The sequence below is a fragment of the Opisthocomus hoazin genome, chromosome 2 (assembly GCF_030867145.1).
Source record: "Opisthocomus hoazin isolate bOpiHoa1 chromosome 2, bOpiHoa1.hap1, whole genome shotgun sequence".
Classification (NCBI taxonomy): Eukaryota; Metazoa; Chordata; class Aves; order Opisthocomiformes; family Opisthocomidae; genus Opisthocomus; species Opisthocomus hoazin.
In genome coordinates this window covers 35,260,766-35,284,369 of record NC_134415.1, presented here as the reverse complement: position 1 = coordinate 35,284,369, position 23,604 = coordinate 35,260,766, and the positions used below count along the sequence as shown (strand labels likewise).

At 40.8% G+C, this 23,604-nt stretch overlaps 1 protein-coding gene across 1 annotated transcript in view; it reads left to right on the top strand.

Moving 5' to 3' along the window:
• Nucleotides 1-23,604, top strand: part of FSHR (follicle stimulating hormone receptor) — an 83,380-nt gene that overhangs the window by 45,317 nt on the left and 14,459 nt on the right. Inside the window, exons 3-6 of the mRNA XM_009937176.2 lie at nt 9,521-9,595; nt 9,987-10,061; nt 19,342-19,413; nt 21,615-21,692. Of these exons, the coding sequence (XP_009935478.2) occupies nt 9,521-9,595; nt 9,987-10,061; nt 19,342-19,413; nt 21,615-21,692 (300 nt within the window). The remainder of the gene's footprint in view (nt 1-9,520; nt 9,596-9,986; nt 10,062-19,341; nt 19,414-21,614; nt 21,693-23,604) is intronic.

Genomic DNA, 23,604 nt, shown 5'->3' with positions numbered 1-23,604 from the left:
TTTACTTTGTCTGATGGAAGAAACAATACAGCAATTTCCTGATGAAAGAAACAATACAGCAGTTGCCTTTTAGTTTTTAATTCGGTATTTAACACACAAAAAACATTCCTTTAATTCTGAAAACTAAACTGCTCTCATGGGATTGCCTTCGAGTGTGTGTACTTCTGTGTCCTTTTGTATACTGAGCTGCATGTTTTTTAGAGACAATACTTATTTCAATTTACAGGAGAATATGCACTCCTCTAAAATGTAAAATGTCAATGTAAATACAGATCCAATATATTAAAGCCAATTGATTTCAATGCCTTCTGCTGCAGAGTCTGAAATCTCCTTCAGTCTCAACTGAAGCAATGATAGTAATCAGAAATGATGGATTTCATGTTCTTCTTTTTTTTTAAAGTGTATTCCATCAACATGACTTTTCCAAATGGTAATTTTTGTGGCTTGGGATCTCTTCAGGATTTTTGTTTCCTCCCTCATCAGTAGTATTTTTTCAAAGTGTTTTACTGGAAACAAAAAAGATTTTGCCAGGCTTGTGTGCTGTGAAAACCCTGTAAGTTCCAGTTTGTTTACATCAATACAGGAAGCCAGGCAGAAAAATATCACAAATATATGCATTGCAGTAGAGAAAAGGAATAGACACAGCAACGTTTAAGGAAAACATCGTTTTTTAAATCCAAACCATGTTTCTTGTTCAGCCTCCTGCTTTAAGTGCTTTGGCTAGGGAGGAAGAATTCTCTTACATTTCTCTTGACGCAGAAGGAAGGACTACTTCCGGTAAGGTATTTTGTGTCACCTCTGGCTCCGGCTTCTTTCTATGTCCCCACTTAGATATGACCCAGGACATCATGGAGGAGAAGAGCTCCCAGGGAAATCAAAGTGCTCTGACATAGGAGAAACAGGTCTTTCCCAAGTGGCCAGGAATTGCCTTTAGGTTCTTAAGGCTTTTGCTTCATTCCTGCAGAGACTCCTCTGTGGGAATAGGTACTGAGGGCTCCCCATCCGAGCTTTCAGTCTAGTCTGAGGACTTTCTTATTAAAGCACTACAACAGCAGATGATAGCAGGAAGCCTTTGTCTGTCTGGCACTTCTACAAGCCTAACTGGCACAGCATAGCTCTGGCAGAAGCCCTTCGTGGCGTACATGAGCAACTTCCTTGTAAATGGGGTTAGATGTGCAGAAAGGCTGCTGCTCACTGATACTAGTGACTAAGCACCATTGTGTGGCCATGGGTCTATTAATTTTCTTTGCTTTTATTAGAATATTGTGTGTATACACACACAAACATAGAAACATATGAATAGGTTGTGTTTTGGCCCAAGTTTTATGACATGTTCCCTTCCCTCTATTAAGACTTTCTTCTCTGTGTGCAGTCTTGCAGTGTTTGCAGGTGAAGAGGGTTATTTGCATCAGGGAAACTCAGGTGGAAGCATGTGATTCTCCAAGGTTTCACAGTGGAGATCTGTTCAGTTATTTGTCAAATAAGACTCTAGATGTATCAAAACAGGCTTTTTGCTGTCATTAGCCACTTGGCAAAAGGGTAAGGGATTGTATCTAGTTCCCATGTTTGTATAATATGTCACCTCTGCATCCTTCAATATAGAACCTGCAGATTTGGGCTGAATGGTAGTTTCTTCTACTTATGACAGCACAGTATCACAATTGGATAAATAACCTTCATTGAACATTTGTTTTGTAACACTTTTGACTGAGTAGCTTCTTGCTGGTGCTTGTTTTTCCCCTGGCAGTCTGCTACAAGGCAGAGGTTTAGTTTCAACTTCAGAAGCATAAAAGAAGATCCCTTTCCCAGGTAGGTTACACCTAAGCACCCCAGTCATGCAAATATTTATGCAGTAACGTCTTGGCTGAGCCTGGAGCCAAAGCTCAGGGATAAGAGTTTGTAGGGTCAAGGTCAAGGCCTCAGTTACACAAAAACCACAAGAATAGTAAGTAGGTTTTATGGAAGGGAAGAATGAAGGCAAATAGAAAAGAAGACAGAAGAAGATCTCTGTGCTGGAAAAAGGTACTTCACAGTAAGACTGTAACATTGAATAAGAGAAACCTAAAGCCCTGCAGGAGTACATTTGAGAGATGTAGTGGATGGTGTTAGTAGCTGGAAGATAATGTCTGTATTCACAGTTGTGGTTAACTTTAGACACTGCTGATATTTTTCTCATGATCGGTCAAGTCATGAAGATTTATTTTCACTAAAGTAGGAGTAACATACTGCTTGATTTGCTCTGGTGAATACTCGGAGTCCTCTTAAAAGCCTGGGAAGATTTTTAATGCCAGAACTGAGGAGTAAGAAGGATTTTTTTACAGTTTTCCCTCTTAACTAAAAAGTTTAGTTGTGCATATCTGAGAGACTTTCTATTCTGGATCTTCCCATTTCTGTAATGCATTGGAGTTAGTAATGAACTGTCCTGCAGAAGCATCTCTTGTGCATTTGTGCTTCCTTAAAGCATCTCAAAACTGTCTGTTGAAGTGTCTGGGAACATCCGCTTCAGAATGGTCTGTCTGGAAAGTCTGTCACTAGACTTTGGGTCCTGGAAGCCACATGTTCTCCCAATCCAAGACAGTCTGCCTATTGATTTTCCCTAGAAATGATTTTCCCCTTTTCCTCATTCAGCCGCTCTCCTGAGTGATTATATCAAATGTAATCTCCTCATATGCCCAGGTCATCTTAATAAAGCTATTCATCATTAGCTGGCTATCAAAGCCAAAAAAGAAGTAATGAAAGATAAGTGGCAATAAATGCTGCTAGCCCATTTCCAAGGAAGGAGTTACGATGTGGGCATGAAGCTTGTGTCAGCATCTCTGAGTGAGAAGGTCCCTTCGTCAGCTGAACAGCCATCTTTGTCTGCCAGCATGGTCACAAGATCCACTGGAGCCCATCGTGTCTGAGAAAAAAGTGCCATTGCTAGGATGGGTGTTTTTGTTTGAGAGACCCCTTTTTTGCCTTCCCTACAAGCTTTCATAGTCAAAGGTAAAATTTAGTGATGCCCCAATGCAGGGAGCAGCAGATACTTCTGCCCTAGTGGCTGGAGGGCACCGAGGTACAACCCCTTTTCTCTGGGATGCCTGTTTGGAGCCAGCATTTCTGCAGAAAGCTGCCGTTTCCTCCGGTCCTTGCTTGTTTGAACTTTACAAAGCTTCACACATTTCCAGCTTTGCTGGCAATAAACTAAAACCAGTATTACACATCCCCTTAGTTCTAGAGTATGAGGAGGTATCTATCCCCCCGAACGGTACTGATTATAAAATCAATTCTTATAATGATACGGCTTCTGCTGTTGGATCCGGCCGTTATCAGTTCCAATTCTGCAGACTAATCGCGTGCTTTTTCAGATTAGAGAGACCAATTTAAAACTGTTACACGGACAATTAATTTGATGCAACCAAACTCTCAACAGACTTTCATCTGGATTGCTGGCACAGTGTGCTAAAGCACCAATAGAAATAAAATGCCCTTTGCTTCCGTCTGCTGTGTGGAAATTTGCATTTTATTTTTCTCATGCCTGCACTGATTTATTTGAGAATACGATGTCATGCCCTTTGGAGAAAGAAGGAAGACGCAGTATTGGTGCCTCCTGATAATCTTTTCCAAAGACTTATGTATGCACTCTTTTGCTCTAAGTGTGAAATCACTATTAATACTCAGTTGGTTAAATGGGTATCCCCCTTATTTAGTCGCGTCAGTACGTGTCTGTGTATCTTCAGCAAAGTAAAGAGATGATGAGAAGCTTCAGTGCTTGAATTCATTTTTGAAATGTCAATAACTGCTAAGATATATTAACCTGTAACTCCCTGGTGTTCAATAAATCATGGTAGGGAGACATGTTTTTCATGTTCACAGGGAAAGTGGCAGGAGAAAGTGTCAGCTATCTATTTTTATAAGGTCAAAATTCTCTAATATTTTTAAGAAAAATAGCTTTTCTTTCTAACCTGTTTAAATCAATGTAGTAGCATTTTGCTGTCACTCTACAGGGAGGTTTTCAAAAGCAGACTTCAGACTGGCTTCTTTCTGATCAGACTGAAAGAAAGAAGAGCTCCTCCATCTACAATATGGAGACAGAGGTAGCCAGGTGTTTAATTTTTCAGTTCCGACGTATAGCAGGCTGTTCCTGGGGGTGCTCACCAAGTGAATGGTGGGCAGGGTTGCCTGTGTGGTACCACACTACCGCTAATTCCTTCTTAAGCTTCACAAGAATTATGGCCACAGTCAAGCCATTGAGTAAAATTGATCTGGCAAATTGCTCTAAACAGTATTCGAATTTAAAGAAAGGGAGAAAAAGGTGAAAATTGTTGCTGGTTATTTTTCTTCCCTTTTCCCTTAAGTCCACATGAAACTATTGATTTGTGGCAGGGCAGAGAGCCCAGTGAGACCATCTGCTCTGGGAATCAATACCTGATACCTCCAATATCACTGCTAATTGCAGGTATCTATAGAATGAAAAAAAATGTTCACAGGAATCCACAAAATATTTATGCCACAAAAGACTGCCTCAAAGGCTGAAGATAAAAAGTCAAAAAGCCCAGTAATGATGTATTGCAGGAAATAGAAGGTGAACAGGTCAAGTGCATAGCCCATGTACATACGTGTTCTGTAAGGGACTTTAAGGAAAGCTTCAGGAGTTTGCAAGAATTGGGTCACACCCAGCACTACAGAGGAAAGGGGGATATTAGCCCCTTCACACCATGTGCCACCTCTATGGGCAAGCTGCACACACCAAACAAGTGCCCAAGAAGCCTTGACGCACAGGGCAGCCCCCTCTGCTAGTCTGCCACGGGCAGATGAAATGCAGAAATCCATAATTTCTGTGTTTACTGTGGTCATCATACAGCCAAGCTTACCATCTGGGCACCCCATCTTTCCTGCTGCTGGTACTACAAGGTCCTCATGCTGGAGAGAGTACGTCCCTGCGCACCATGTGATCTGCCTCTAAGCTGATCTTTTGCCATGCACATACTTTGCTCTTCTTTTGACATGAGCTTCCACTTACTTGTCTATGTTAAGCTTCTGTATCTCTATATATACAAACATACATACGTACACATTTGTTTTAGACACATTTCCTAGCAGGGGAAAAATGACCCTATCCCTGTCTGTGTGCCCTGCTTTTATCTTAAAAGACATATAAATGCCCACTTATTTATTCTTTCATTATTCTGAAATGTGAGACCACTTGGCTGCAAGACCATTAGTTTGTGAGTTTAATATAGCCTTGCTTTCGCTGTAAGATTTTGATTAGTCTAAAAGACTATTTCTTTAGAGGACTACAAAGAAACTGCCATGAACTATGAATTCTTTGCTAATAGAGTTGCTTAAAAGGCCGTTTCAATGTATTTTGATTTTTATGGGTCGCGCTTTGAGTACAGCTAGACTTAAGAGGTATACTTCCTATGCTTCATGCTGGGCTTTGTCACAGATGTCATCAAGATGTACCCCTAGCCCTGCCTAAGGGCAGCTTTGCAGGCAGGTTAAACTGAGCTAAGACTGCACTGCTATTAGGCAGCACCTGCCTCCTTCGCTTCATTTTCCATCTCTCTCCCTGCTGTCTCTGGCTCTGGCTATCGCACATGGAAATGCTATACTGCAGTCTGTTGCTTGTGAATAGGTAATAACAATTGTGGCTTGCTACATTAGCAGCAAATTAGAGGAAATTCCTTAGCTGTGTGATGTTGTAACACCTTAAACTCTTACATTCTCTTTGAAAAAAAAAAAGTTATAGGATCACAGAATCATAGAATGATTTGGGTTGGCAGCGGCCTTAAAGGTCATTTAGTTCCAAGTCCACTGCCATGGGCAGGGACACCTTTCACTAGACCAGGTTGCTCAAAGCCCCATCCAACCTTTTTGCCTTTGTAAAACATTTTTACTGAATACCTTTTCCTCTTTTAGGCGATGTTTGAATAAACAATTTATGCTTTTGAGGATCACTGCTGGTTTCAATAGAGCTGTGCATGCAGTGGAAACTAAGCTTAGCAGATACCTAAGCACTTCACAGCCACTGGGTGCCTTGGGGTTTTGAAGGTTTAGGATTTTTTAGGGAATTGCCCCTGATTGTTTTGCATGTTGTCTGTTCAAAGACTTGAACGCATCAGAAATGATGCTCAAATTGCCATTTGGATTTGATGTGATAGCTAGCAGTAGAGCTAATAGTATCATTCATTACAAACAAACACCACAATAACAGTCCCATCTTCCCTCTTGATGACATATAATAAGATATGCATTATGAGCAATCATCTGTTTGTATTCATACTGTAAGACAAATCACTTGCACAAATACTAGCCAGCAATCCCCTGTTTCTCTTTGTAGCTACAGCTGCAGGTACTATTTTCTCACCTCTGCAGAGGATCTGAGTCTGCCAAGTCGATTGTTTGATTGAGCAGCAGCGGTTTGTACTTTTAATGCTGGAGACACCTAAATCTAAGCTATCATTCTTTCGGTTATCCATGAGCAGGTTGTCCATTTTTTTGCCAGGTATGAATAAATTGTTCACGCAAATTATGCAACCAAAACCCAGGCAAGTGCTGCCGATTCTTCACAGTGTGTGACTGATCTCCCACACTGAATGTGTTTTGGTTTTTTTAATCTATCCTTTTTACTTGAATGACAGCCACTAACAGATATATGGACACAGGTCCATGTAACAGGTATATGTGCTGTAAACTGAGATTCATCTGCAAGGAACGATGATGAGCAAGGTCATCACCAACAGGATATCCTGGAGTGAGTGTAGCAGAGGATGCACAAGTTTTTGCAAGGGACAGAGGGTCTTGTTCTGTTCTGTCACTCCACACAATCCCCTGAACACAGAGGACGAAGCCCAACACCAAAAGGGTTACTGTTTTCTGCCATTCACAAGTTTCCCTTCTGTTCATTTTGTTCTCCTGTCTTAAGAGGCTCAAAACCACAACAGCAGCAGTAGCTGATTTCTTGAGCTTCAAGACAGAAGAAATAATTTTAAATGGACATATTTTCATTAGCTGCTATAAAAAAATTACTGTCGCCTTTGTACCTTGAATGGGAATATTAGAATGAAAGCCATGTAATTTCCCAAATCTCTGAAACACCTGCCCGCATATAAGTGTTATTTAATTGTTTTAAAAACTTAATCTGTTAGAAACTTAATCTTGTAAAAACAGCTTACAGATTCCTATCTTCCTACCTCTTTTCATTCCTTCCTTAGCCATGCGTTCTCCAAGCCTTCCAAAGTGTCATGGCCTGCTCACCCCCTACTTTAATCAGATCTGTATCTTCGATTTCTCAAACTAAAACAAAACCCATAATCCACCCCACTCTTAGGAAGCCAAAACACTCTCCTGATGAAGAAACCTTTGGTCTTAAACATTCCATTAAAAGAGGTATATTGTCCAAGTCGTTCCAAAGTCAAATTTTAGATTGGATCATAAAAATTTATTACCGTCGACAGCCCTGTCTGTCAGGTGAGGTCACTTGTGGTTTATTAACAAAATATTTTTGCCTGTATAAGGTCATCAAATCTGCATCATTTTTACCTGAGCTGTTTAGTGACATGAGATCTCTTCTGGCTAGATGGATTTGTTGCTATTAAATGTTCTGCTTTATCTGTGAAGTTTTTTTTCTAGACAACTGATTTTTAGATTGTGGGGAATGGCAAATATACGGCTGACCATCCAAAACAAGCATGAGCAAAACCAAACCTAATCTTAAAAGTCTGAGACATCTCCCATGTTGTTAAATATTCTAGACTGTAGTTAAGCAAGTGAATTGTACTGTCATATAAATACAGCACAGGGGGCAATTGCTTCTACAGTATATCTTAATTCATTACTTTTAAAGAAAACAGGAAGATAATAAACAGTCTTTGAAACATCCCTTGCAATGGCTGTGTACCTTGCACGGCATGAAGGAATCCAAGTCTCCGTCGCAGCATTTTGTTGCTGCTGAAACCTAAACAATAAAGAGGAACTTGTTCACTTGTGAGCTGGTGGTTCAGCACTGCCGAACAAATCCAGTTCTCCTTGCACCCGACTGAACACCCTTTGTCAGTCCTCATGTACTTTTGTTTTCTTGTTCTCCAGTCAGTTTAGAGCTTCCAGAGCAGAGGAGAGGTGGATTTCTTCCATAAAAAAACCTTCAGGAAACAGGAGGATGGGATTCTTATTAAATCAAAAAATATCAAACCACTGAGGCATTTTTTTAAAGTGGAAAAGGTTAGATGAACAACCTAGCTTCTTTTGAAAGGCTTTTGTTTGTCTTAAATGGGCAGGTAATATGTCAGGTACAGTTCAGTTGTTACTCAGAAGGAAGTGGAATAGTTTTCACACCACTTGTAATAATTTTTGTGATTTTTTTTTGACTGTGCACCTACTGTTACAATCTATTGTTTTACCTCAGGGCTGTTCAAATCTATTTGCAATCACCGTAACTTCAAAAGAAAAAGATATCCAGGAACAAGTGCCAGCCAGTTTACAATCTGACTATTTATCCAAGGTTTAATTGCAAAGATGAGCACAGTTACACTGCCGTTAAAATCCAACAGACCATCACACTACCACTACATTATATCCATATTACGAATTTTACTTCCTACAGCTGACCTCAGCCTGGAAAAATAGCATTTTTTCACTATTTCCAAAAATGGCAGTGGGGAATCTTTTGGCATAGCTGTCTTTACCTTGACTTTCCTGGTCACTGGCAGTATAAGGAATGTAACTGGAACAGGTTGCACTGCAGTAATTCCCCCTTGATTTAGCAGCAGGCCTGAGCTCTTAATTACACCGGAGTCCAAGCCATCTCTTTGCCATTCCACAGATTAAAGAAGCTAAGAAATACATTCTCTGAACCAGCAGGAGATGCATTCTGGTGTGTTGATAACAGAAAATTGGCCTTTTTTATTCTGCAGTTCTGTGGCTGTAAGTGGACATTAATTACATAGAGTAGAGATCAAATAGGGTTTTCTCCACGGTGTGGAAGACTTCTTTACATCTGTGGTCTCCAGCTCCTGTTAATAAGGATGTGCCTGCTGGTGGCGTAATTTTAATCTCTGTAGTTTACGTGAGGTCAAGACAGCAGCATGTCCCATTGCTGAGATTGTGTCATATTTCTGGGGAACTTCATAGCTGTATTCTCTACTTCTGTCACCTTTCACTCCCTCTTTTCTTCTCTGAGTTAAAAGCTTTCATTAAATCCCTATCACTAATTAGTGATGCCAGAGATCTTGTAGCGAATGACAGATGAGCTCTGCCTTCTAATACACAGGGAATGGTGACAGCAGGAGGTGCAGCACTGCCGTTACAGATACAGACTTCAGCCTCAGAAGATGTCTGTTCCTGACTGATGGTGTTTCCCTTGGTGGCAGCTTATCAGTGTTTCTGGGGTCTGTGTTCTTATCTGATATCCACCTTGTTTTAAAAACTGATCAGTAATCTTGGAAGAAGTTCTGTGTCAATTTTCTGCTTGTCCATTCTCTGCTTCACCTTTCATTGATAGCATGTATTGAAATATCATGACTTTTAAATTATTTTTCAGAGAGATCTCACAGAATGATGCCTTGGAGGTCATAGAAGCAAATGTGTTTTCCAACCTTCCCAAACTACATGAAATGTAAGTAATGAGCAATCTAAATTCAAAGGAGACAATTACAAAGATTCATTATAGGCAAGTATCAAAGGTTTTGCAGTTTGATTCAGGTAAGTTCTTAAGAATTCATAGCAATACAGGGACATTTCAAATCTCCCTTTTACTTTTCCATGTTCTTATCTAACTGTCCCTTTCTCTGCGTGTTCAGCCTGAAACTTCTCAAACCACCCCCAATATCAAAAGGTAGGGAGGTCTGCCAGTCTGTGACAGGCTGCTCTTTGAAACTGTGCGTTTCTGGTGCTGTCACAAAAAAAAAATCTCGATGTATAGTACCACTAGATCCTGGGGCAACCACAGATATTTTAAGATCAATATATCAATGTATTTCCTCTGATGTTTCATTTTCTCTTTGCAGAAGAATTGAGAAGGCCAACAACCTCGTGTACATTGATCAAGATGCCTTCCAACACCTTCCGAGCCTCAGATATTTGTAAGATCTTTTGCTCTTTGCAAGTACTATAGTAATTTTGAGTGACACATATGTGTTTCTTTCCAACCCCTGCTGAGCATTTTCAGCGATGAGACAGGATAATGTCCCCTCTTCCCCCACTAGTTGCACATTGTCAATCCACAGTTTCATCTCAGGCCTTCACACAGTCCTCAGAAAAGCTGAAGATAATGTCCTCCATGGAGCAGTCCCACACACAAGCTCCTTGAGACTTTCTAAGCAACAGGTTGAAAATGAGTGACAAGAAATGGAGCTTTTTTATGTGTATAAAAACAGGTTTAGTTTGAAACTCCTCTCGAGAGCTTTGGGCCAAAATCTCTCCCATCTGTCTTTGCTATGGTTCTGTCCCCTGTTACATTTCATGCACGTGGTCTTCAGCATTCACATTCTCTTTTCTTTAGTAATGGCAGTGCTATAGCAATGGTTTTCATTAACACTTGATGTGAGATGATTAAAACCTTAGAATAAGAATGTATTGATGTATGGTATAACTTTATTTCATTAGCCAGCCTCATCAAGAATGTCACTTGCACAACTGTGGTTGTCACATCCGCTCCCATGGGGTTGCCATCACAATTCAGTGATAATTGAATCCATCCTTAAAATAAACTGTTACCCAAAAATATTTTCACAGCTTTTAGCGCATGATCCTAGCATGACTAATAATCTCTCCTCTGCATCAAACGCCCAGTGAAGTTCAACGAACTCCATTTAACAGTAATTGTTTTTAACGGCTGTAGCTTAAATAAGTCCCACAGTGCTCTTTGCTCAACAGTGGTGTCTACACCCAGCAGGAGATTAGCTTAACTTGTATACATCCATCCACCTGAGCACATGCACCCAACCTTATTTACCTTACTTACACAAGAAGCCTTACTTATTAAAAAAGCCTGATCATGATTTCTACATTGAAGTACCTAAGAGTAAGTGCTTAATTGTCTGGTTAGATATTTCTTAAAGATGGGATGAAATCAGGTCAGTGGTCTAACAAGCATAGCTCCCAGTAAGTTAACCAGTGTTTAAGGTCTCTGAAAATCAATAGCATCTGACAGATTCTGGACTCAAAAATACCAAGAGGCATTGGTTTGAATTTAAACTTTAAGTTTTGAGATTTGATGTTTGGACGTTAAGAGATAGGATGTATCCAGCGCTACACAAACCATTATAATTTAAACACTCATTGAACGAGAATATGTAGCTGGAGTCAAGGTACGATTATTGTTCTCCCTGGTACTTTTACCAATGTCTGCTTTATCTAAGTCACCAGGAACTTTGACAAACCTTAACTTTTGTATGTGCATAACTGCAACACAGATTATCTCTTGGCAGTAGGGAAATAAAGCTTTAAATTTACATTGTCATGAGGAGAAATCATGTGCCTTTTTCCTTTGGTTTCAAGCCTGAGTCATTCAGCAGTTACTGCTGTCTCTGAGTAATTCTGGCTACCTGTGAACAAAAATAGAGCATTTGTTTATCACATGCAAAATCCCCAAAACTAGCTGCTATGGGCGGTACAGTTGCTAAGTGTATAAGTAGATAGAAAGAAGGAGATCACATTTATACATAATTGAAGAAATGTGAACACAGTAATGAATACACTAATTTCAGTGATTTTTCAAATGTGGGACACACAAATTGTAGGTCATGAGGAAAAGGTAAAACCCCACTTTAAATATCTGAAGTAATAAAAGCTTTTTTTCTTAACATTCAGGGATGCTCCCTTTTTTGAACATTTGTTATCGCACACTCCTGTATATATTGACTCAAATTTCTAGACATGCTACCTGTATAAAAATTCAGCTGCAGCACCTCTGCTATGACCTATAAAAGCAATAGATTAAAAACATGGAGAATTGCTTGTCTAACTAACCATTCCCCACTCCTCTTCGCAAGTTCTACTCAGTAGCTGAAATCATAGGAGAACACATTTGGGATACTTTTTAAGGTTTTCTCTCTTGTGGGTATACAGGACGGAAAGAGGGTCTCCATACTACTGTGTCCTATTTCTTCCTGTCTCCACTCCATATATCCCATTAATTAAGTGCTTTATTTACATTCTTGATGCTTTCTGGTGTTCCCTGCTTTCTCACTTTTTTCCAGGGAAGGCTTTTCCAGAAACTCAATAATTTGGTGACTAGAAAATTTACTCTAATTTTATTCACAGCCACTTAATTCACATTCATTCTTGTGCCAAAGCTTTTGTCTAATTTAAATTGATAAAACTCATCTTTGTTGTTTTGTTCACTAAGCAACCCCTCTGTGCCTTCATTTTAGGAGGCCAAAAAAACCCCTCTGTTGTATGACTATAAACATCACAAAAGGTGAAGGCTTCATGGCTCTGAGCATCTGAACAGATGAATGTGTCTTTCGTGCTAATGACAAGGTTTGAGGTAGATGTGCTGGTGCTATAAGTCAGTGCAACACCTTTGGCTTCAGTGCAGCTACATCAATTCACACCACAGCTATCAGGAGCAGGACCCAAAGTCCCTGTAGGAGCCTTCCGTGTAGCAGTAAGCTGGGTGTGATGTCAAGTTACATCATGCTTGGGTCACTCTCTCTACATAGTCATACCCTCGTGTTCTCTCTTGGCACATTTCTGTAGGAAAGACTGCCATTTTCTTCCTGCCCTTGTTTTACTCACTGGTGCTTGTCCTTTTAGAAACTCCAGCTGGAAAGGCAGAGAGTTTTACTGTTTGAAAGAACAGGATGGTTAATTTAATGAGAAAGCAGAAATGTTGATGGAATGTTGCAAAATGGTAGCTGGTAAAGGTAACCCAGTCCTGGTATTTGCCACCCTGTGACATACAAGGAAGGGTCGATTCATGAAAGTATAAGACAAGATGCTGAGGGGAGTAATGGATTGGTGGAGCTTGTGTTCAGTTTTGTTGGTGGTGTTGTTGTTGTTGTTGTTGTGGCATGGGGGGTTTTTTACACAGTTCAGAAGTAAAAGTTTGTAAACATGTTGGATGAGTTTAAAGTAATGCAGAAAAGGATTAAGTATCTGTGTGGATAGAAATGCTATCAACAGCTATTTGAGAAATGATAAAAACTTTAAGGCCATGAAGGGAAACTAACAAACCTTTGTACATCACTGCCTAATTCTCCCATTAACTGCTGGAAGTTAGGAAGGAATTGCAAGTGGTTTCAGAAATACCTTGTCACAAAACAGATTTGGAGATTCTGTCCGACCATACACACGGTGTGTAAGTGGAAAAGCAACCCTGATGCTGGTCCTACTGGGACATGCTTCTGTTGCCTGTGTGGTGTATGTTCTCCTCAGCTGGGGTCCATGTCATCTTCCCAAATAGTCCACACAGAGGCAGCAGAGTTGGAGATGGAGACCTGTACTCAGGGAGGTCCTTGGCCCAACCTTCTGCTACAGACCCTGACGTAGAGCTCTGTAGCCCTTCCTGGTCTGACTCACCAGTTAGAACAGCTGTCACAGGCATCCCTGTGTCTCAGTGTGCAGAGGTACAGCAAGACCCAGCTGCAACCAGAATGCCAAAGTAGGGGACTCAGTTACCTGCCTATTGCTGGGCTCTTTGTCATTCTTCCGAAGTTTCCAGCCACAGTGGCAGTCTGGCAGAGTACGAGATGTGTGGTCTGATTCCTCACAACAGTGCTGTGGCTATGACAGAACTGTTAAAACACAGTTCAGAAAACCTCACAGAAAAATACATATTTACTGGTAGTTTTCATTAAAAAAAGGAGAAAAATTAATCAGTGATAATGCCTGAGACTGAGCCTAGGCACCACGGCCCATCACTTTAATGATCTTTGCAACATGTTGCTTGCAAGGCTTTCTCTGTGTTCCTTCAAAAATATTTGTTATAGCCTCTAAGTCTGATTTATGGGCAGGCAAGAAGCTCTGGCTAGCCTTGTCAGTCCTCTCATCAAATTCATGGGCTCATTATAGCCACTAGCTGTTGAGCATTAATATGCTTTTATCTCTGTTGACTTCGGTACAAACACATTTCCCACTCACCCCAGTCCGTTTGTCTCCTGCATCATCATTACTGGTATGGCAAAAACAATAAGGAGTAGAAAATGCTACAAAAATGCAATGCTGAAATACTCTAAACCTTCTAGAAAAAGACAACCTGAACTTTCTCACCAGTCTTTTAGAAGCAGTGAAGAGAATTGTTAATTGGTCTTCTTGGATACATGCCAAAGAGACAGACTGCTTCAAAATGGTAACTTATTGACCTTTTCATGGGTACAAGATTATTTATCTGGCTCTCATTAGGGAGAGCTGTGGCATTGTCTGTTTAATAATGTAGTGATGGCTTTTCAGACCTATTTTCTTTCCAAAATTAGTTCTCATAAGTAATCTGTGTCCTTTAGTTCTTTTTCACAGTGGATCTGTCGATGTCCTGTATTAAGCAATCTCAGCTTGAAGTAGAAAGATTTGAATGTAACACTCCTGTCAGATCAATTTTGAGGGCATACAGCTGGATTATTAGAGAGGAGGGGGAAATTTAGGTCACAAAAACATGCGTTTTATTGGTAGTTTGCATTGTGGAGAGCAGAGCCCAACTCTGAAGAACTGCAGCTCTTTCTACCTTCCTGGTCTTCCTTTGTGGAGGACCTGACACACGTGTAGCTGCCATGCTTCCTAAACCCAAATCTATATCTGCTGCAGATGTAGTGAAGTCCACAGAATCACTGACCGTTTGCATGGAGCTGGCCCTTGAATAAATAGAAGTGATGCTCCACTCTTTCCTTTTGCGTGGCAGCCTCACAGTTAAAGACTTTGCCCCAGAATTGAGTGTTGTGGATTACAGGCTCATCTTAGCCTGCAAGGCTGGGAGACATGAGTCAGGGGAATCCCTTGCTGGAGTCTGGCTCATGTGCAGTGTAAACTAACCAACATGATTAAGGGACACAAAAATAATGCTTCCTGAGTGATGTTGTATTTATCTCTGCCCATCCTGGGTTTGCAGTTTAGCTAATACCCACAAGAAGGTTATGTGGTAAACTCTGTTCCCAGTTTTGTCAGAGTAGCTTCTACCAATTTGGTGTAAAAAAGAGCAGGAGTGTTGCTATATCTGGAGATAGGCAGCCAGAATCTTCCAGGAATTAGTTTCTGAAAGATTATTTTTTTTCTCTGGTAATCATGGTGCTATGTTTTCTTAAGTGCTGACTCCAGTAAGCTTTTTCAGAAGGACAATTAACGCTCTGGAAAGCAGCCATCAGCTATCTGAAAAACAGGTTCTTACTGAGCTGTTTATGCATGGCAAGGGGAGACTCCATTGTAATACAGATTAGAGAGGACACTTGTTTAAAGTGAGGCTACTAAGGGTGTATACGCTATAAGGTAAATATATTGACAAAACTGTCCTGCAGGAAAGATATTCAGTAAATTGGATTATCTACATTCTAACAAGATTATCCACTTAAAGGCCTCTGGAGATTTGCTAGTTGAATAAAAAGAAAGGGAAGATCTAGGCTGCAGTCTAGCTAAATATTTTTTTAGTTCTTCTGCAATTAATTAAAAGAACATCATTTCCTACTCCTAATCACTGTTCTGTGCCTCTGTGCAATCAGTGCTTTGTGCCACCTGTAGATTTACTTGAATATGTAATGATTTGTCAAAGATGCTTTCCTCTTCATCTCTTGCTGCTCAGTTGACACCAGTACAAATTGAGCCCTGAACACTATGCAATTACTAGACAGATCAGGACTATGGCATCATAATAGGCCTTGAACATGCTTTTCCACAGGTGAAAAACCTTGGGGTGAAAAGCAGGGGTGAAAGCCCTGCTAACCAGTGTGTCATTTTGATATGTTGGGACTAAGTTGCCATTGGGAGCGATGTTTGAATAGGGTATGTTAGAGTACCTCACCTTTCATTACTGCAACATGAGGATTGAGATTTTCTTGGTTAAGTACTGTAGAAAGGAAAGCTTGTCATGTCTTCTTCTCTGTCCTACAATAGTCACACACTACTTGGCAGCAGCTTCTGCATTTTAACCTCCATTTGAGTCTTCATTTGAAGCTTCATCTTCTTCTTTGATATCTCCAGGTGACAGAGGAGTGCAGGAAGAGAGGTCTTATGCTGGACCTTGTTCTCACCAAGAAAGAGGGGCTGGCAGGGAATGTGAAACTCAAGGGCAGCCTTGGCTGCAGTGACCATGAAATGGTGCAGCTCAAGATCCTTAGGGCATTGAGGAAGGTGCACAGTAAGCTCAATACCTTGGACTTCAGGAAAGCAGACTTTGGCCTCTTCAGGGATCTGCTCTGTAGAGTACCATGGGATAAAGCCCTGAAGGGAAGGTGGGACACAAGTAAGCTGGTTAATACTCAAGGATCACCTTCTCCAAACTCAGGAACGATGCATGCCAACAAAGAGGCAGTCAGGCAAAAACACCAGGAGGCCTGCATGGATGAAAAAGCAGCTGCTGGACAAACTCCAAGACAAAAAGGAAGCCTACAGGGGGTGGAAGGAAGGAAAGATAGCCTGAGAGGAATACAGAGAAATTGTTCGAGCAGTGAGGGATCAGGTTAGGAAAGTTAAAGCCCCGATAGAATTAAATCTGGCCAGGGATGTCAAGGGCAACGAGAAAAGCTTCTATAGGTATGTCAGGGATAAAAGGAAAACTAGGAAAAATATGGACTGTCACTGGAGGGAAATGGGAGACCTTGTTACTCAGGACACAGAGAAGGCTGAGGTACTCAATGGCTTTTTTGCCTCAGTCTTCACCAGAATTGCTCCAGCCACACTGCCCAAGTAGCAGATGGCAAAGGCAGGGACTGGGAGAATGGAGAATCACCCTCTACTCCCCTCTGGTGAGACCTCACCTGGAGTCCTGCATCCAGCGCTGGGATCCCTAGCACAAGAAAGACATGGACCTGTTGGAGTGGGTCCAGAGGAGGCCACAAAAGATCCAAGGGCTGGAGCACCTCTCCTATGAGGAAAGGCTGAGAGCATTGCAGTTGTTCACCCTGGAGAAAAGAAGGCTCCAGTGAGAGCTTATAGCAGCCTTCGCCAGTACCTGAAGGGGGCTTCTAAGAAAGCTGGAAAGGGACTTTTTACAAGGGTGTGTAGTGACAGGACAAGGGGTAATGGCTTTAAACTGAAAGAGGATAGATATAAACTGGATATAGCAAATTCTTTACTCTGAGGGTGGTGAGGCACTGGAACAGGTTGCCCAGAGAAACTCTGGATGCCCCCTCCCTCCCTGGAAGTGTTCAAGGCCAGGCTGGATGGGACTTTGAGCAGCCTGGTCTAGTGGTAGGTGTCCCTGCCCATGGCAGGGACGTTGAGATCTCTTCCAACCCAAACCATTCTCTGATTCTATGATTTACCTGTGAAAGGAAGTGTGTGCCATAATTAGTATTTGACAAGGAGTTCATAAGAACATAAGAAGAACTGGATGACTTTTTAGCATATGACTCATTTAAAATTAAAGCAGCTTTCAGCTAAAACCCTGTACATCTCCGGTAATGTAGAGAGTGTACTTTAAAATACTGTAAGTGGGGAGTTACAGGTTGTTCTTCTATAGCTTCTAATTTTTTCAGCTAACTCCTTTTACAAAGTGTAAGTGCAGAAGTACTTTAAATAATATGAGTCTTGTGAAATCCACCTGCTTCATTAATCATGCTTTCTATTTAACTATATGTACTAGTCTTTCAAAGGCATTTTTGTAGAGCTTTCTTGGTCACTTATGACAGCTGTTATTTTTAAGCTAATGCAGTGTCAGACCACTCTGACTCCTGAGACAGAACAGTCATGATATTTCAGCAAGTTTCCCAAACAAGCTTCTGGAATATTCACTATACTTCTGTAATTTTTTTTCCTGCATATAAGGAATTGCTTTTTATTATAAGATCAGACTGATAACCAGTTGGCTTTTCAGCAACTGAGAATGTTCAGATACCACCTCAGGGAGTCTAGAGCAATACTTATGCAAGTGAAGGGCTATTTTATGTACCTATGTGTCGCCCTGAGTGCCCAAATGTAGAATTTGGTTGCCACATGGAGGTGTTCAGTTTCAGTTCAGATTATTAAACCTGAAAAGCTGCAACTCTCCTGAAATAATCTAGGTTCTTAATAAACATCACACAAATGCTGTTACTTTTTTCCTGTCTCAAGCAGTCCTTTTCATCACCATTCAACTATTCTGCAATGAACCTGCAAAAACAAAATCACATCCAATAACAAAATTATATTGTTCTATTTAAAAGCCAGGATAAAAAAATACCTTCCATATACTACTAATACTTTCTTTAAGGAACCAATATTCTCACTGAAAGGTTACCTTCTCTACTATCTCACATATTAAAAATACAAGGATATAACTAAACTTTCAAGAACCCAAATTTTCTCTTTGTTTGGTAGAGACAAAATGAGATCTTTTGATGGCTGGGAAAAACTCCCAGCTGGTCGGAGCCCAGCCCAGTCCAGCTCATCCTCCCTCCTGTGCTTGTCGCTTCTTCCAGCCACCAGCAGCCACCAGCCATCTCCTGCTGCATGGCAATATCATGCTTGCCCTGCCCTCGCTACTGCTCTGGATAACAAAATTTTCTTAAATTAGACATGGTACAGCTGCGTGGATATCTGTGACCGTGTTTCCTCACTGGCTGTGGGCACAGAGTTCTCCTTCAGAGTCACTGTTTCTGGGATGACATTTCAGGGACAGGAGCTGCAACACAGAGACCAGTGATGCTCAACATGGAGGGAGTGTAGTTAAGTACGGAGGCTCAGGCTCATTTCCAGTCACACAAACTGCTGAAATGTTCCCACGTGTTCAGTTCCTTGCTGTTGGAGGTTCTGGGGAATAAAGCGTCCTAATTCTCTCCTGCTTTCATGAAATAATGCTATTTCCAGTGTAATTAATGTATTATCTATTAAAGTAGAAGTTAAAAATTGTGGTAAGTAAGTTGATACTTTTGTCTTAAAAGAGCTGCTATGAAAGTAATTTTGCTGTGTCAGTGCAGTTGATTTCTTAGAATATGGTTGGGAAAATAATACCAACACTTTCCTGAGATCATCAGGAGGGACTGTGTAATTATCCAAGGTAGGGTTTCTCCCTTGGCTTCAGAGAGGCAAAATTCAGCTTGTGCTTTGGCGCAAAACCTTTTTACACTACATTGTCAAGTTTCCTATTGTCAAACTCTCTCCACCCAGCCCCCCTCCATTTGTGGCTACATTCTCCCTTTTGTGGCTGCTGTTTTAAGTAAAATGTTTTTTCTTCTTTGTTAATTATTCCTTCATTCCAGGGGCAGAGTGAATAATCTTCATCTGTTCTACCCCCCTTAGGTTAATATCAAACACTGGCCTTCGGTTTTTACCTGCTGTCCATAAGGTGCATTCTTTCCAGAAAGTTTTACTGTAAGTTTTAGTGTCTGCTTTTCACTTTTTAAAAGCTCCCTTTGAATGTTGTCTTGCTCCAACAAAACCTTCCAAGAAGTGATTCCCCTTGTGTTTGCTTATTAGCTTCACAGTAGTGTTTCGGGTTGTAATGCTGTAGGCATTGATGATAATGTGTCCTGAAAGGTCTCAGTTCTCTATAGGTCTCACTTCTACAAAGCATTTTAACTTGAACTTCACAGACCGCTCTCTTCCTGAACTATTCTATGAGCATGTGCCTGGATGGCCCAGGGGAAAGATAAACAGCCTTTCACTCCTCTTTCACCAGTCGAAATCCAAACCAGGCTGGTGGCAGTGGAAATTTGTTGCCACCTGGTGACAGTTCTCTAGCCTGTATGGGAAGAGTTGCTGACCTAGGAGCTGTTTTCCACAGAGAAGTGGCCACATCACAGAGACAAATAAAAGAAAATAATCACAGGGAAATATCTCTCCATGCTTATTTTTTTCACTGGCAGTAAAACTGTCCAGAGGATGAAATATTCTTTTCTATGAAAAACTCCAGTGCCAATAGGAGAAAAAATATTTCTCTCAAATTTTGTGTGAAAGCAGGTGCTTTTTATCTGTAAAAGGAAATTTTTTTCTGTAAAAAATGCATATCAGAAAAAGCTTGATCTTTTTTCACTGAAGATCTTGACAAAATCAATTCAGTAAGTTCTTAGTATAACTGAAAGCAGAAAACCCAGGAAATAAGCAATTATTTCTTCTTTTCCTTTGAACAAAATATATAGTTAATGCACATGCAAAGTTCTGCGTGTTGAAGTATTTGATTAGAAGATTTCAAGCTGCAGAAACATTAATCCTGCAACTGTCTTTATAATGGCCATTAATACAGATAAAATTGCATAGAAAACATAGAGGGGGATGCCTGAATATAGTATACACACATATAAGGTAAGAAATAATCTTCTGTAATACACTTAACATACATAATTCTGAGAACTGCACTTCAGAGCACCCTGAAACCACCAAGTAAACAAAACAGATATGGAGCTACAGAGCCTTCCTCCTGTATACTTTTGCATTTATCATCAGTCTTTACACTTGAATTATTGTGTCTTGCTGAGCAAGAGTTACTTTTCCTTCAGGTGAAACTTCTCACTTTCCTGTGAGAACAAAAAGACCTTGATACTGCTTGAGTTCCAAACTAGGCCTTGGTTCAAACCCTGGCCCCACCAAGGTCAATAAGAAAATTCCCATTGGCTTCAGTTGTGCCAATATTTATGTCCCAAAGATAGGTCTTGATGGGTCATTGATGTTTGTAAAGGGCTCATTCAGATACTTAGCAGAGGGATACACTTCACTTGAATGGGTGCCTCACTCCGTCCCTGTTCCTACCTCTGCTGACCTCAGTTTGCAGAATGAGGCCTCTGTGTAAGTGTCACTTAATGCAAAGTTGTGGCCATATTCAACTGTCAGCATGAGATAATTTTGGAATCGCGTTTAATATCCTGCTTTGCAGATAATTCACTTTGTTCTATGCTTTCCAATAGAAACAGCACAAAAACAACCACATCCCCAGTCTAAATTATGAGTAATACTATTTCATTTCTTTGAGGTCTATTTTGAGCAAGCAACAGAACATATATCTGCCATTCCTCTTTTCCTATCAGTGAAAAATGCTGAAGGATTGAAATGCCTATTTGTCAGTTCAACAAACTGCATTGACAGGGGTCCCGCGTCTTAAGTTCTTAAGCATATACAAAGCTTATAAGCAACCCCTTTGACACTGGCAGGGGAATTATTCATGGGCTGGTAGGTACCCTGCTGAATCAGGCCAAAAAGGCTAATGGCTTTTCCTTCTTCTGGTTGGGAGGTTGCAAGAAGAGGTGATCTTGCAGCCCCTCAGTTTGCATCTTCTGGGCGTTATGCTTGCTGAAGTAACTATTCCATCTGCCTCAGGATTAGAAGACCTGGGCTTTTGTGTATTTTAATCACTTGGGAGGAAAGTATGGGGGTGTTGGAAATGTTTTGCTCCAGCCTTTTTTACCAGGAAGGTTTATGGTCTGCAGACAAAATGTCTTAGACTTAAGTCATTACCCTCTGCCTATAGTAGTTCCTCAGACTGAATATAAGCAAAAATATTGTGTGTGAAACAGTGTGTTGTATTAAAAGCTTCACAGAGGTACAAAAAGGTGTCATTTCTATTGTATTTTCTTTTTCAGAGATATTCAAGACAATATCAATATACGTACAATCGAAAGAAATTCTTTCATGGGCCTGAGTTCTGAAAGCGTGATTCTGTGAGTAAGACAAAGCAAATCCGCTGTTCTCCTTGTTAGCTCATTTCTTCTCCAAAATAAGGTTAAGGAAACCAGGGGATGGGAACTATTTCATATGCTTCCAAACTCAAATTGAGGTTTTAGACTTCTCTCCTGCCCCTGACATCTCTGTATTCTGTTTCCCTGCCATGAAAAGTGAATGCTTTTGTGGTTTTCTGTTCTATTCTAATACTGCACTTTATTTCAGAAGCGCAGCATAGAGCAAATTTAGTAATTACTGATGCCAAGGTTAAACATATTCCACCTACAAAAACAGTTCCATGGGATAAAAATTGTGTTCAAAAGGATGGTATGACTCATAAATATTTACAGTCAGACACATCATTCAAAGGCATTTATTATTTGGGCAAAATATACGTAGATGTGGTGGGACTACAATATATTTGTACACAATGTTCGTGCATTGATACAGGCCGGTTCAAAATGCAGTTTCAAGCTGTGTGGTTAGACGACTCTACATTTGACTTGAATAGTAGTGTATTTAGTGAACTATCTGGCCTCTTTGATCCTTTCTGTTGATGTATCAAAATGTACTGTTTGCTTGCTAACAAGCTGCCTTGATTTCACCTAACCAAGTGGCCAGACTGGAAAAAATGCTCACAGCGTGTGTGCAGTTTACCTCATGTAATGAAGCAGACAAGCAAGATCTGATTGATTGGGTTCACACTGATTTTGGTGGGAGCAAGGTCAGACCATCTGTATTTGAAGAGGGACCAGTAACAAGTCACTTCGCTGTTATCTCTCCTTTCTCCCCATCAGTTATGTACAACCTCTGTCTAACTCAAGTTCCCAGAAGTTTTAAACTCACACACAGTTTTCTCAAATATATATTCAAGTCATGATACCCTAAATGTACTGGTTTATCTTTTCTCCTGTGATTCTAATATTTGCTAGTCAGGTGGGACTTTGTACTTTCAGAATGCTGTGCAACAAGTATTGTATTTGTTTCCATAATACCACTAAGAGGTGAGATAAAAATCTCAGATTTTTACTGCGATTTGACCCCTCTATGCCACCTGAGCAGCAAGAAATTGTCTTCCCCGCCTCCTTAGGATGTCCCATATGATTACTGCCTGGGTATTGAAGGATAGTCTTCTCTGAGGACGTAAGGCTGCTGGTACACTAGCAAAATTGGCTGAAGGTGGAGGGGTGGGGTGAGAATCATGTCCTCTTCCAGATGCTTTGCCCTGCCTCCTGTAACAGCCCCATTGCCATGGGCTACCCATGCCCACCAGCGTGTGCAGGAGCAGCAAGATCTGTACAGGTAGACCTGGCCATCACCCACCTGGTCAGACGGTGTCCTGATTCTGCTGTAGTTCTCCCTTGGGACAGAGGCCCTGTATGTCAGCTTTGAGAGTCCCTGATTAGGCTTTCCTTGTGCTGTGATGAACTTACCTGATTTTAGACCCAAACTTGCTGGGTTTCTGTACAAACCTGAAGTTGTTGTGCAATGCAATAGAGAGTTACTATTACAGCAACATTATTTTGTGAAATCAGGCGTGTCAAGACAGTATTAAAAACACCCAGGACCCATTGAACCCTGACATTCCGAGAAGACTCAACTTTAGCAAGTTTAGCTGTGGCAGGCTCCAAGCATGTTTAAGCCAGTAATTTGGACTACATCTCACCTTACACTGTGTATGGGGTGCGTACAGACTGGAACTGTGGATACATTTGGTAAAGAAGTGCTAGAAATTTATGGAAGAAATTCACCTTGCTTCCAAGTCTGCATGCCACTTAGAGCCTAAGATACAGATTTCCTGCCCTGAAATAGAGTGTAAATAGTACCTCAGGGGCAGTGGCCTCCTGCACCAGGTGAATTTTAAAGAGTGTTTTAAAAATACCAATACAGCCATGAAATAGTGAGTAAAAG